This window comes from Rhinolophus hipposideros (genome assembly GCF_964194185.1).
Source record: "Rhinolophus hipposideros genome assembly, chromosome: 15".
Classification (NCBI taxonomy): Eukaryota; Metazoa; Chordata; class Mammalia; order Chiroptera; family Rhinolophidae; genus Rhinolophus; species Rhinolophus hipposideros.
The window spans coordinates 58,416,606-58,430,164 of NC_138061.1; the positions used below are offsets into that span (position 1 = coordinate 58,416,606).

General features: G+C 37.5%; 1 protein-coding gene across 10 annotated transcripts in view; it reads left to right on the forward strand.

Annotated features, from left to right (window-relative positions):
• Positions 1-13,559, forward strand: part of NRG3 (neuregulin 3) — a 1,094,354-nt gene that overhangs the window by 957,706 nt on the left and 123,089 nt on the right. For 7 of the 10 annotated variants that reach the window (XM_081074700.1, XM_081074706.1, XM_081074702.1 and 4 more), the window contains exon 4: positions 10,779-10,805. In XM_081074700.1, coding sequence (XP_080930826.1) covers positions 10,779-10,805 — 27 coding nt within the window. The remainder of the gene's footprint in view (positions 1-10,778; positions 10,806-13,559) is intronic. The other 3 variants (XM_081074703.1, XM_081074709.1, XM_081074701.1) reach the window with 1 other exon arrangement.

The window sequence follows — 13,559 nt, forward strand, 5'->3', positions numbered from 1 at the left end:
TCCTTTCTGCCCGGCAAAGTTTTGTTTGAGAAACCAGCTGAGAGTGTTATGGGGACTCGTTTGTACGTAGGTAGTTATCTTTCTCTTGCTGCTTTTAGGATTCTCTCTTTATCTTTAACCTTTGCCATTTTAATTTTGATGTGTATTGGTGTGAGCCTGGTTGGGTTCATCTCGTTTGGGACTCTCTGTACTTCCTGGGCTTGTATGTCTGTTTCCTTCACCAGGTTAGGGTAGTTTTCAGTTCTTGGTGTTTTTTTGTTGTTGTGTTTTTTTAAATAGGTTCTTGATTCCTTGTTGTCTCTCATCTCCAGCTGATACTCCTATGATGCAAATGTTGTTATGCTTGATGTTGTCCAGAGGTCCCTAAAACTATCTTCATTTTTTAAATTCTTTTTTTCTTTTTGTTTTTCCAATTGGGTGTTTCCTTGTACCTTGTCTTCTAAAACACTGATTCGATCCTCCGCTTCATCGAATCTGCTGTTTATTCATTCTAGTGTATTCTTCATTTCAGTTGTATTTTGTTTATTTCTGATTGGTCCATTTTTATGTTTTTTTATGTCTTTCTTTATGCTTGCTATCTCTTTGTTGAAATTCTCACTAAGCTCCTAAAGCATTTTTATAACCAGTGTTTTAAATTCTGTCTCTGTTAGCTTGGTTGCCTCCAATTTCATTTAGTTCTATTTCTGGAGGTTTCTCTTGTTTTTTTGTTTGGGACATGTTTCTTTGTTTGCTCATTCTGGCTGCCCCTCTGTGATTGTTCTATGTATTATGCAGATCTCCTGTGTCTCTCAGTCTTTGCCTTAGGTAGTAAGTGTCCTGTGTAGTCCAGTGGCACAGTCTCCCTGATCACCTGTGTGTATGCTCTAGGAGCGTCCCTTGAGTGTGTTGTGTGTATTCTCCTGTTGTAGTTGAGCCTTGATTGCTTTTGGTGTGTCAGTGGGTGGGTTTGACTCCCAGGCTGACTGTGAGGATTGGCTACGCCCACAGTATTTGAGCTGCTGTGTGGGGGCTGACCCCTCAAAGGAGGATTCTCCACCATGAGCTCTTCTGCCCACCAGTCGGACACTTGTGCGGCTAACCAGATAGTGCTCTGGTTTGGTCTGACACTGGCCTCTGGGTGTGTTGCTTCTTGTATCTCTTAAGAGGGATGCCCATGCAGGCCAATTTCAGCCTTGCCTGTGACTGGCCTGGGGCTATCTGGTAGCCTCAAAGCTATATGTGATTGGCTGCTTCCTGTGCTGGACTTGGAGGCATTTGGGGGTGGCCTCACTGTGAACAAAGGGTGGCTGCCACCAGTATTGGGCCTGGAGCATGGAGCAACTTAGCAAAAGTCCCAGGGCCCCATAGGCCTATTGCAACCTGCCAGCTGCTTGTAAGTTTTAGTAATCGAAAGAGTCTCCTTAGGTTCATGGGCTGCGCTGGCTGACCCGGTGTTGAGAGTGCTTTTGGCAATGCAGTACTAGCTGGTCATGGTGGGGTCCCAGGGAGTCACAAGGGGGGCCAGTGGTTTTTATGCAGTTAATGCAGATTCAGTTCTTGAACCACCAAAAGTTACCTGGCCTGCCGTAGGCCATCCACTGCTATAAAAGGCTTCCACAGCTTGTGGGATGGGACCGGCTACTCACTAAATCAGAGAGTGCCCCTGTTGATGGAGTACTAGCTGTGTGGGGCAGGGCACAGGATGTCACCAAGGTGGGTAGCCCATGCAGAATTTACCAGACCAATGCTCAAGGTCTCAGATTTGGCTTTTTGCAGGTGGTTCAACATAGAAAAGATGGTGGCCTACTATAGGCTACATGTGAGGCAGGCCCACACAGGGATAGCAGTTGCTGTCCCTCTAACCCGCACACAACTCAATCTTTCCCCGTATGTCTGTGGTGCCTCTTGAATTGCTGCCCCTCCACCAGAGACCCAGTGAGTGTTTGCAAATGAGTGAGTCTGTGTGTGGGCACTTTAAGAGGGTGTCTGGGTTTCCAGCTGTCTTCCTTCTCACTGGGATGGGCAGACAGAGTCCTCGCTGATTTTCACTGCCAGATATTGTGGGAACTCCTCTTCCTGGCAAGGACCCCTGGGCAGGGGAACCTGCTGTTGGGCTGGGTCCCCTCCCTCTTCTGGGGGGACCTCCACCACAGAGGTGTCCCTCTCAATGTTCAACCACTATCTGTGGGTTCCAGGTTAGCCTGTTTCACATTTCCACCCTTCCTGCCAATCTCGATGTGGCCTCTTCTTTATTCCCTTCATTATAGGGTTTCTGTTCAGCTAGTCTTCAGATGATTCTTGAGATGGATTGTTCTATAATTTATTTGTAATTTCAGTGTGATCCTGGGATGTAGAAGGCATAGCATTTACCTGCTCTGCCATCTTGGACCCCTTCCCCCAAATTTGTTATTCCAAATCTTTTTTTTCTTACCTTTAGCCTCATGACAAGTAATCTCAACCAAATCCCTGTTTTTAAATGCCACAATTCTAGTCTCTCTCTGTCCTAACTGCACACATCATAATACTTCTTATTCACATTAGAACCCAAACATAGTCTTGCTAACTATTCAGTAATCTCCCTTCTTTTACATGCCACATTAGCTTTCTCCCAGAAGCAGCATTATGGGTCCTGAGCTCTTGATTCAAAATATATTTCCTGGTTTTCCATTTTAGTACTATTACTAAGAATTACCAAAACTTTTCCTTTGTGGTCTCCCACGGATTTCTGAATTACTTAAGAACAAAAATCCGATCCTTTCATGAAAGTGTGCAATATATCTATTATAGTATATACTAAGCAGACAAAGAAACAAACAAAAAGCCATGTAAAGAAAGGAATGCATCTAATTTTTAAAAACTTTGTTAACATTTTTTTCTCTTACTATTATTATTTTTAATTAAAGTTTATTGGGGTGACAATTGTTAGTAAAGTTACATAGATTTCAGGTGTACAATTTTGTATTACATCATCTGTAAGAGCCATTCTACCTTCACCATCCAGAGTCAGTTCTCTTTCCATCACCATATGTTTGATCCCCTTTACCCTCATCTAGCACACCCTTCTCCCCTTACCCTCTGGTAACCACGAAACTATTGTCTGTGTCTATAAGTTTTTGTTTCTCATTTGTTTGTCTTGTTCTTTGTTGCTTTTGGTTTATGTACCACATATCAGTGAAATCATAGGGTTCTCTGCTTCTTCTGTCTGACTTATTTCGCTTAGTATTGTATTCTCAAGATCCATCCATGTTGTCACAAATAGTGCTATTTCATCTTTTCTTACCGCCAAATAGTATTCCATTGTGTATATATACCACAACTTCTTTATCCATTCACCTATCGAAGGACATTTTTGTTATTTCCATGTCTTGGCCACCATAAATAAAGCTACAATAAACATTGGAACACAGGTCTCTTTATGTATCAATGTTTTCAGATGTTTTAGGTAGATACACAGGAGAGGGATTGCTGGGTCATATGGTAATTCTATTCGTAATTTTCTGAGGAACCTCCACACTGCCTTCCATAATGGCTTCACCAGTCTGTATTCCCATGAACAATGTATGAGGATTCTTTTTTCTCCACAACCTCTCCAACACTTGTTACTATTTGTCTTGTTAATGATAGCCATTCTGACAGGGGTGAGGTGATATCTCATTGTGGTTTTTATTTGCATTTCTCTGATGATTAGTGATACTGAGCATTTTTTCATATGTCGATTTGCCATGTGTATGTCCTCTTTGGAAAAATGTCTCTTCAGGTCCTCTGCCCATTTTTCAATTGGGTTGTTTGTTTTTTGTTGTTGTTGTTGAGTTGCATGAGTTCCTTGTATATTGGCCCCTTGGATATTAGCCCCTTATCGGAGACACTGTTTGCAAAAATCTTCTCCCATTCAGTTGGTTGCCTCTTTATTTTGTCGATGGTTTTGTTAGCTGCGCAGAAGCTTTTAAGTTTGATATACTCCCATTAATTTATTTTAGCTTTTACTTCCCTTGCCTTTGGAGTCAAATTCATAAAATGTTCTTTTAACCCAAGGTCCATAAGTTTAGTACCTATGTTTTCTTCTATGCAGTTTATTGTTTCAGGTCTCATGCTTAACTCTTTGATCCATTTTGAATTAACTTTGGTACATGGTGACACATAGCAGTTCAGTTTCATTCTTTTGCATGTGGCTTTCCATTTCTCCCAGCACCATTTATTGAAGAGGCTGTCTTTCCTCCATTGTATGTTTTTTGCTTGTTTGTAAAAAATAATCTGTCCATATTTGCGGTGGTTTATTTCTGGGTTCTTAATTCTATTCCATTGGTCTATGTGTCTGTTTTTCTGCCAATACCATGCTGTTATGATTATTGTTGCCCTGTAGTACAAGCTAAAGTCAGGGAGTGTGAAACCTCCAGCATTGTTCTTTTTTCCTAAGATTGCTTTGGCTATTCGGGGTCTTTTGTGGTTTCAAACAAATCTGATGATTTTTTGTTCTATTTCTTTAAAAAATGCCATTGGGATTTTGATGGGGATTGCATTAAATCTGTATATTGCTTTGGGTAATATGGCCATTTTAACGATATTGATTCTTCCAATCTGTGAGCACGGAATGTTTTTCCATTTCTTTGTGTCTTCAATTTCTTTTAAAAATCTGTTGTAGTTTTTCAGCATATAGATCTTTCACATCCTTGGTTAAGTTTATTCCTAGGTATTTTATTCTTTTTGCTGCAATTGCATAAAGAATTGTGTGTTTTTTTATTTCTTTTTCTACGATTTCATTGTTAGTATATAGGAATGGAATGGACTTTTGTACGTTGATTTTGTAGCCAGCCACATTACTGATTCACTGATTGTTTCTAATAGCTTTTTGGTGGAGTCTTTAGGGTTTTTTATATACAGCATCATGTCATCTGCAAAGAGTGACAATTTAACATCTTCATTCCCAAATGGTGAAAAAATGATGCCTTCTATTTCTTTCTCTTGCCGGATTGCTCTGGCAAGGACTTCCAACACTATGTTGAAAAGCAGAGGTGATAGGGGACAGCCCTGTCATGTTCCTGAATGCAGAGCAAAGGGCATCAGTTTTTCACCATTAATTATGAGATTAGCTGAGGGTTTGTCATATGTGGCCTTTATTATGTTAAAGTATTTTCCTTCTATACATATTTATTAAGTGTTTTAATCATAAATGGATGTTATATCTTGTCAAATGCTTTTTCTGCATCAATTGATATAATCACATAATTTTTGTCCTTTATTTTCTTTATGTGATGTATCACATTGATGGATTTGAGGATGTTGAACCATTTTTGTGCCCCAGGGATAAACTCCACTTGGTAGTGATGAATAATCTTTTTAATGCATTGCTGTATTCGATTTGCTAGAATTTTGTTTAGGATTTTTGCATCTGTATTCATCAGAGATATTGGTCTGTAGTTTTCTTTTTTGTGTTGTCCTTACCAGTTTTGGTATCAGGGTAATATTGGCCTCATAAAATGAGTTTGGGAGTACTGAGTATTTCAGTTCTGAGTTTTGGAAGAGTTTGAGCAGAATTGGTATTAGATCCTCTTTGAAGGTTTGGTAGAATTCACTAGTGAAGCCATCTGGTCCTGGACTTTTGCTTTTGGGAAGGTTTTGGATGACTGATTCAATTTCATTACTGGTGATCACTCTATTTAGAATTGCCAGTTCTTCATGGTTCAGCCTTGGAAGGCTATATGTTTCTAAGAACTTGTCCATTTCTTCTAGGTTATTGAATTAGGTGGCATATAGTCCTTCATAGTATTCTTGGATGATCCTTTGTGTCTGTGGTGTCCGTGATAACTTCCCCTTTTTCATTTCTGATTTTGTTAATTAGTGTCTTCTCTCTTTTTATCTTAGTGAGTCTAGCTAAGGGTTTGTCAATTTTGTTAATCTTTTCAAAGAACCAGCTCTTTGTCACATTAATTTTTTCTATTGTCTTTTTGTTGTCTATTTCATTTAGTTCTGCTCTGATTTTTGTTATTTCCTTTCTTCTGCTGACCTTGGGTTTCAGTTGTTCTTCTTTTACTAGTTCTTTAAGGTGTAACATGAGGTTATTTATTTGGGATTTTTTCTTGTTTCTTGAGATAGGCCTGTAATGATAGAAAGTTTCCTCTTAAAACTGCTTTTGCTGCATCCCCAAAATTTTGGTAGGATGTATTTTCATTGTCATTTGTTTCTATGCATCTTTTGATCTCCCTTCTAATTTCTTCTTTGACTCAGTCGTTCTTTAAAATTATGTTATTTAATCTCCATGCATTTGTGTTTTTTCCTGATTTCTTTTTGCAGTTGATATCCAATTTCAAAGCTTTGTTATCAGAGAATATGCTTGGTATAATTTCAATCTTCTTAAATTTGCTAAGGTTAGTTTTATGTACCAATATATGGTTTATCCTTGAGAATGTTCCATGTACACTGGAAAAAACTGTATAGTCTGATGTTTTAGGATGAAGTGCTCTATAAGTGTCAATTATGTCCATTTCATCAAATGTGTCCTTTAGGGCTGCTATTTCATTATTTATTTTCTGTTTGGATGATCATAGTTGTCAATGATGTATTTAGGTCCCCTTGTATAATTGTGTTTTGGTCAATTTCTCCCTTTAGTTCTGTTAGTCGTTGCTTGGTATATTTTGGTGCTCCCTGATTGGGGGCATACATGTTGATGACTGTTATGTCTTCTTGTTGTATAGTCCCCTTTACCATTATGAAATGTCCATCTTTGTCCCTTGTTACCTTTTTCACCCTGAAGTGTGTTTCATCTGATATCATTATGGCTACACCTGATTTTCTCTGGATACCATTTGCTTGGAGTGTCAATTTCCACCCTTTCACTTTGAGTCTATGCTTGTCCTTGTAGCTGAGATGTGTCTCGTGAAGACAGCATATGGTTGGGTTTAGTTTTTTGATCTGATTCTCTGTGCTTTTTTATTGGTGAGTTCAGTCCATTTACATTTAGGGTGATTATTGATATATGAGGATTTCTTGTCATTCTATATTTAGGTTTCTGGTAATACTGTGTCTCCATTATTTCTTTTCCTTTTTGTTGATGTCTGTTATTTCTGTGTGGTGGTATTCTATGATGTTTCCCTCTGTTTCTTCTTTTATCAGAGTATATATTTCAGTTCTGGATTTTTTTTTTTTTGAGTGTTTACCCTTAAGTTTATGTAAAAGAAAGTTTGATATTTAGAGTATTCCATTTTCTTCAGCATGCTTACTTTCTCCATTTCCATATTCTGGTTCAGGCCTTTATTCTCCCCCTTTTTATGTTTTGGTTGCCACAAAGTGTCCCTGTTGATGTTGGTCAACTAGCCTCCTTTAATATTTCTTGCAGTGCAGGTCATGTATTAGAAATTCCCTCAGCTTCTGTATGTCTGGAAAGGTCTTTATTCCTCCTTCATATCTAAAGGATATTTTGCTGGATATATTATTCTTGGCTCATAATTTCTCTCTTTCAATAGTTTGAATATTTCGTTCTACTCCTGCTTGGCTTGTACAGTTTCTGCTGAGAAATCTGGTGATAATCTAATGGGTTTTCCTTTGTTGGTTACCATCTTCTTTTCCCTGGCTGCCTTGAGGATCTTTCTTTGTCGTTGATGTTTGACAACTTGAATACAATGTGCCTTGGAGATGGCCTGTTGGGGTTGAGGTAATCAGGTGTTCTATTTGCTTCTTGGATTTGAGGATCCAGTTCTTTCCACTAGTTTGGAAAGTTCTCGTTGACTATTTGCATATATTCTCTGTTCCCTTCTCTCTTTCTTCTCCTTCTGGTATGCCCATTATTCTTATATTGCTCTTTCTTATGGAGTCAGAAAGTTCTTGTAGAGTTCTTTCATTTCTTTTAAGTCTCAAGTCTTTTTCTTCTTCCATCTGTGTCATTTCCAGGTTTCTTTCTTCGATGTTTCTGATTCTTTCCTCCATCTGGTCAACTCTACTTCCTAAGCTGGCTGTTTCATTCTTAGTTTATTGTATTGAGTTCTTAATCTCCAGAAATTCTATTTGGTTCTTTTTTAAAATTTCAATCTCTTTGGTAAAATGCTCATGTTGTTCTTTGATTATGTTTCTGAATTCATTAAACTGCCTTTCTATGTTTTCTTGCATCTCGCTGAGTTTTTCAGAACTGCCATCTTGAATTCTCTGTCACTTAAGTCACATATTTCCATATCTTTAAGTTCGTTTTCTGGAGACTTTTCACTTTCTTTCTGAATTATGTTGTTGCCTTGATTATTCATGGCAATTACTGATGTATTATTTCTCTTCCTGGACATCCACAGGAGTGGGTTCTGCAACAGGTTGATCAGAAGAGATCTTTCTTTTGTTTTCCAGTACGTGTTGGTAGAATGTTTTATTTTCTCTCTGACTGCAGCCCTTTTTTGTCTCACACACTGTAGTGCTATGTTTTCTCTGCACTATTCCAGCTTCTCACACAACGGCAGGATACCCTGGAGGTGGGCTTCTCCTCTATGAACAGTTCGCCTGGGTCATAGTGTGCTGCCTCTATGGGGGGGATGTGGAAAGCTTCTGAACTTCCAAATCTCATCCTGCACCAGATTCAAAGCCCTTGTGTTTCAGCAGCTCTGTTTACACCTGCAGGAGTCCACCCAGATAGGTGGGGACAGGGGCAAGGTGAGTTGTGAGAGTTGTCCCAGAGCAATTGCGGTGACCACCACCACAGCCGGTCCTGCTTCCACAGTTCCCTCCCCTTTGCTGGAAGTAGTTGTGCTGCGAATCTGTGTTTGTGGACCAGTTTTCAGAACTGCAAATATTCTGTTCTTTTGATCTGAGACTGCTACTGTTCTGCTTCTAGCACTGGATAGGTGGGGGCAGAGTGAGCTCTGGGAGGGTAGGGAAGGGGCAGCTAGTCTCAGTGCCTAAGGCTTCCATCCTCTGCTTGGTAGTGAGGGCTTAAACCACCATTTTCAGCCTTCTTCCCTCAGTCTTTTCTCCAAGGTCTCTGCTGTGAGCGTTGGGTTCAGCCGTGTTATATGCTGCCCCCTCAGCCTGTGGGCCATAAGCGGAGCTCTAGCAGTCAGAGTTCTTCCCTCTCCCACAGCTGTGGTAGTTCCGGTATGCAGTGAGCTTGGACCACTGAGTTAGGTCTGTGTCCTGCACCCCACGGCCCGTTCCCGCACTTCTCCCTTCCCTCCTCCCCTGCTCGCGCAATTGGCCCATCTTTAGGTGAATTCAGTAGTGAGCCTTTTTGTCTTGCCTGTCTGCTGTGCAGGGAGTCCTTTGAGGAGCTATAGCTGTTTAATTTGTTGTAAATTGTAGGGGAGATTTCCAGAGGCTCACCTCACGCCACCATTTTGATATGAGACATTATCATTTAAAATAGTTCTTAATCACTTACAAATGAACTATTTACTGGCAAATTTATAGAGACAGAAAGTGGATCAGAAGTTATCATGGGCCATGGGGATGGGGGAATGGGAAATTATTGCTTAGTGAGTGCAGTATTTCTTTGGGGTAATGGAAAAGTTTTGGAAACATAGTGAAGATGCTTGCGCAACATTTTGAATGTAATTAATGTCACTGAATTGTCCATTTAAAAATAGTTAAAATGACACATTTTGTTATATATATTTTACGACAATGAAATTTTTAAAAAATGAATTATTTTCAAATAGGAAAAGTACTAAAATATTCAAGATAACTAAATACATATTTTCTAAAAAGGAAAGCTAAAAGCTTTGCTTGATAGAGAATTCACAAAAAGGAGACCAACAATTAATTTTGGAAACAAATATAATTATAGTAATGCCTTGTTTTCATTTATTCTCATTGAAGAATTGTACCACTACAACAGAAACAATCACTAAATTATGTGATGAATTTAAAAAGTGAATGAGTGAATAATTGAACGATTAAAAGAAAGTGCCATTTAAATAAACAGACCTGTAAGGTTGAATGACTGGCCATAGCCAGGCCCAGTTTTTCATGCTCCTTATCACAGACAGACATTAGCTGGTGAAAATGGTTTGCTGTTCCCATGTATATAAAACAGATACAGATACATTTGTCATTCATTTTTGATAGGAAATACTGTCAAATTCAATAGTCATAGGACTTATGGGTCATATCGACTTGATTTGTAACCTGGATCTGCCTCATTGTGGGGGGGCCTGTGTAAGATTATTTTATCTCATTGAAGTGCAATTGTCTCATCTAACAAATAAAATAAAAAAGAATCCAACATCATTGCTTTTGCGTGAAGCTGATAAGCACCTGCTGAAGGCCTGTCATTCGGAAGTTCTTTACTTACTTATTCATAGTGCAGAGGTCCAAATAAGTTTATGTGGAACATGTCGTTATTCTACATAAAATACCGTGAGTTCTAAAAATAACTTTAGTACCAGATATTTTTTGTGTGAACATGTTTTCCTTTCTTTTGTGGGTGGGCAGGGGCTAAATTTGTATTTTGCGTACTTCGTAATTGATGCAATATTATTCCACCTAAAGTTCCAGGCTTTGGGGAAATACCAATCAGTGCTCAGAACACTCCTAGTTGTTGGCAATCTATATATCTTATATCTATCCATCTATCTATCTATCTATCTATCTATCTATCTATCTATCTATCTATCTATCTATCATATATATATATATATATATATATATATATATATATATATATATATATATATTTTTTTTTTTTTTTTCCCTCAAGTAAACACAGTGTTTAGAATTGAGACACATTCTTTGCCTTGAGAGGGCAGTCTTATAAGCATTGGTTTTCATATGGAACTTTTTCTAATCTTTTTTTCTTTTCCTTTTTTCCCTCCCTTACTTGCTGACTGGTGTAGCAGACCACTTGGGAATCGAATTCATGGGTAAGACTAAACAATTTTCTCCTTACATATCTGGAAAAAGCTAAGTTTGAAGTGTTTTCTTTCCCCATCTGATTATAATTGAAATGTTTCATTATCAGATTCTATTAATAGTAAAGAAATGTTTTTGTCATTTTTTCACTAAGTAATGGTTCAAAATGAAAGACTTATTGGCAAGGCAATTTAATGTTAAACATAGCTCTGGAATCATACAGAAGTTGGATTTGGCTCCTGGTTTTGATTGTTTGCTCTAATTCTCAATTTTCTTATCTATAAAATAGGGATAATAATTGTTCCTATGTTACTAAAGGTATAAATTGCTTAGCACTTTGTTTACAAGACAACAAACAATAAAGGATAGAAAATAATTGTGATACTTTAAAAATGTCAGTTTTGTTATTTTCTGCAGTAATTCCTTTTTTTATGATGATTACTTTGGATGCATTTTGGTATCAGTCTTAAAATCGAGTATGGGCTATATAAACTTTTCATTTTAGAAAATAAAGTATTTCTTTTGAAAGTGCTTATAGTGAATAGCATATTTTTAAAAGCATTAGGATGCCCTTCATGAGAATTATTTTCTATATTAAGAGATAATTATATTAAGATTTGGACAAACTTTTCTAAGTCTACATTATACCAAACATTTAAAAAAAAATTTGAGGTTGATATGCATCATGATGCTAAAATGGAACGATTATCAGGAGCTAAAGTTAATGAATTTGAAAAGACCTAAATCTGACTTCAAATTCATTATTCTCTACTTGTTTGACTTTTGTTTAACTTTAGATTTTTCTCTGAAATGGTATGGATATGAATATTTGCTTTATACATGATATGTTTATTGTGATAATACTTACAAATTTACTTGTATTCACTTATCCATTCACCCATTCATTCAGCAAATATTGATCAAGTGCTCACTTGTAAGCACGAAAAAATATAAAATGCTAGAGATAAAATAGTGAGTAAAAATGGACAAAAAAAACCCTTGTTTGATGAAACTTATAGTCTAGTAAGATTATAGATGATAATCAGGTAATAAAACCAATAAATATAAAATTGCACGTTTCTTAACACCTGTGCGAGGCAAGATGACATTAGCTTGGACTAATGTAATAGGGAAGGTATGGGAGAAAATTGATAGATATTTAAAACAGGATGTCTACAAGTATTTGAGAGGAATTGATATTGAATGTTAGAAAGGGGAGATTCTTAGGATGTCTACAGGGTTTATAGTTTGCATATTTAGATAAAAAGTGGGCTATATTGAAAAACAATGCTCGGAAAAGAACAGATTTATGAGGCATATTTTAATATATGAAGGTTAGTTAGAGATTAATGATTGCATATCTATACTGGAATTGATCTTCCCTGTTGTGTGATATTATTCATTAGTGTTCTCCTATCTGGGTATTAGATTACAGAAAAAGCAGGCAGACAGCTCAATTCCTGAAGGTTTGGGTCTGTCTTTTCTAGATAGATGTGATGAAAACTCCTAAGGGCAATGAAATGCAGGATAATATTCAAATGAAGCATCCTGGACTGTCAGAGAGATGAGGAAGCAAGTAATAAAGGATGGCTGTCTCAATGGAATCCATGAGTAGTCACGATAGGAGTACTCAAACAAGTTGTTGGCATGAAAAGGAGGTTGCAGTCATATGGGCTAGGAATTACAGAAAATTATGGGAATGGTCATACAGTAGAGTATAAATTATTTGTTAAGAAGCACACGTGGTTTTTACTTTCCTCGTTTACTGATGATGCTGGCGATTAACAGCATGGAACTCTGAGCAATAGTCATTTTGAGGATAATGAGAACTAGGCAAAATGGATAGAGAAATTTGTCCCATTAGACTATGATGATTGAAGGTTTGAGGAATAGAGGCTTCCTAAGTTATGTAGTAGAATGATTGCAGATAGAGGAAAACTGCATGGCTGCTGGGTGGGGATGGGGTAGCTGCAGACTCCATAAGTGCTGTGGCCATTGTTATAGGAAACAGAAATCACTGTATCAATGTTAATTATCACAGTTCAAAGAAATGGGCCATTCACCATTCTACTGGGCTTTTCATGAGGACCTCCAGTAATACTGGGTACATTAGAGTATAACAGTTTGCTAAGGAAAGAAGATATTTATTAAGAGATCTATTAAAACATTTAAAATAATTTAGTTACTGGTAAGTGAAAAATCATAGGTTATTATGTAGATCACCTGTATGAAATGCAAGAGTAAGGTCGTAGTGAGTCTTACAGAAGTTGCAATCACAGCTGTAAAGCTTCACAGGCAGTGAGTTCTCAGTGTGTGAATACTTGACTCCAGCAGTAGAGATTGCCTTGGGGGGTGAGGTTGGGCAACAAGTGAGAGTTAAAAGGCGTGTGTAGCATGCATATAGATAATGGCAACTAATGAGGAATTATTTGGTGAATAAACTGTTTTCATTGATCTCACTAATTGAAGATTCTATTCACCCCCACAGGTTGGTCTAACTTAATATGTAAAATTCTGTTTGTTGCTTTGGAAACAAATATTTTCATATTCAGCTTGTGATTTTAGAATCCATATGTGTAAAATTTCTCCCATTGAAGGTGGTATCATTCCAATAATATGGCATCTCTAGGTATAAATTCATCTGGGAAGCAGAAATGTAGGCAGTCTCTATAAACTTAATCATGTCAGCGTATTGGTTACCTAAAATAACCAGTGCCAGTTCTGTTTTAATGAGTCCTAGAATAACTCTATTCTCAATCTTCAAC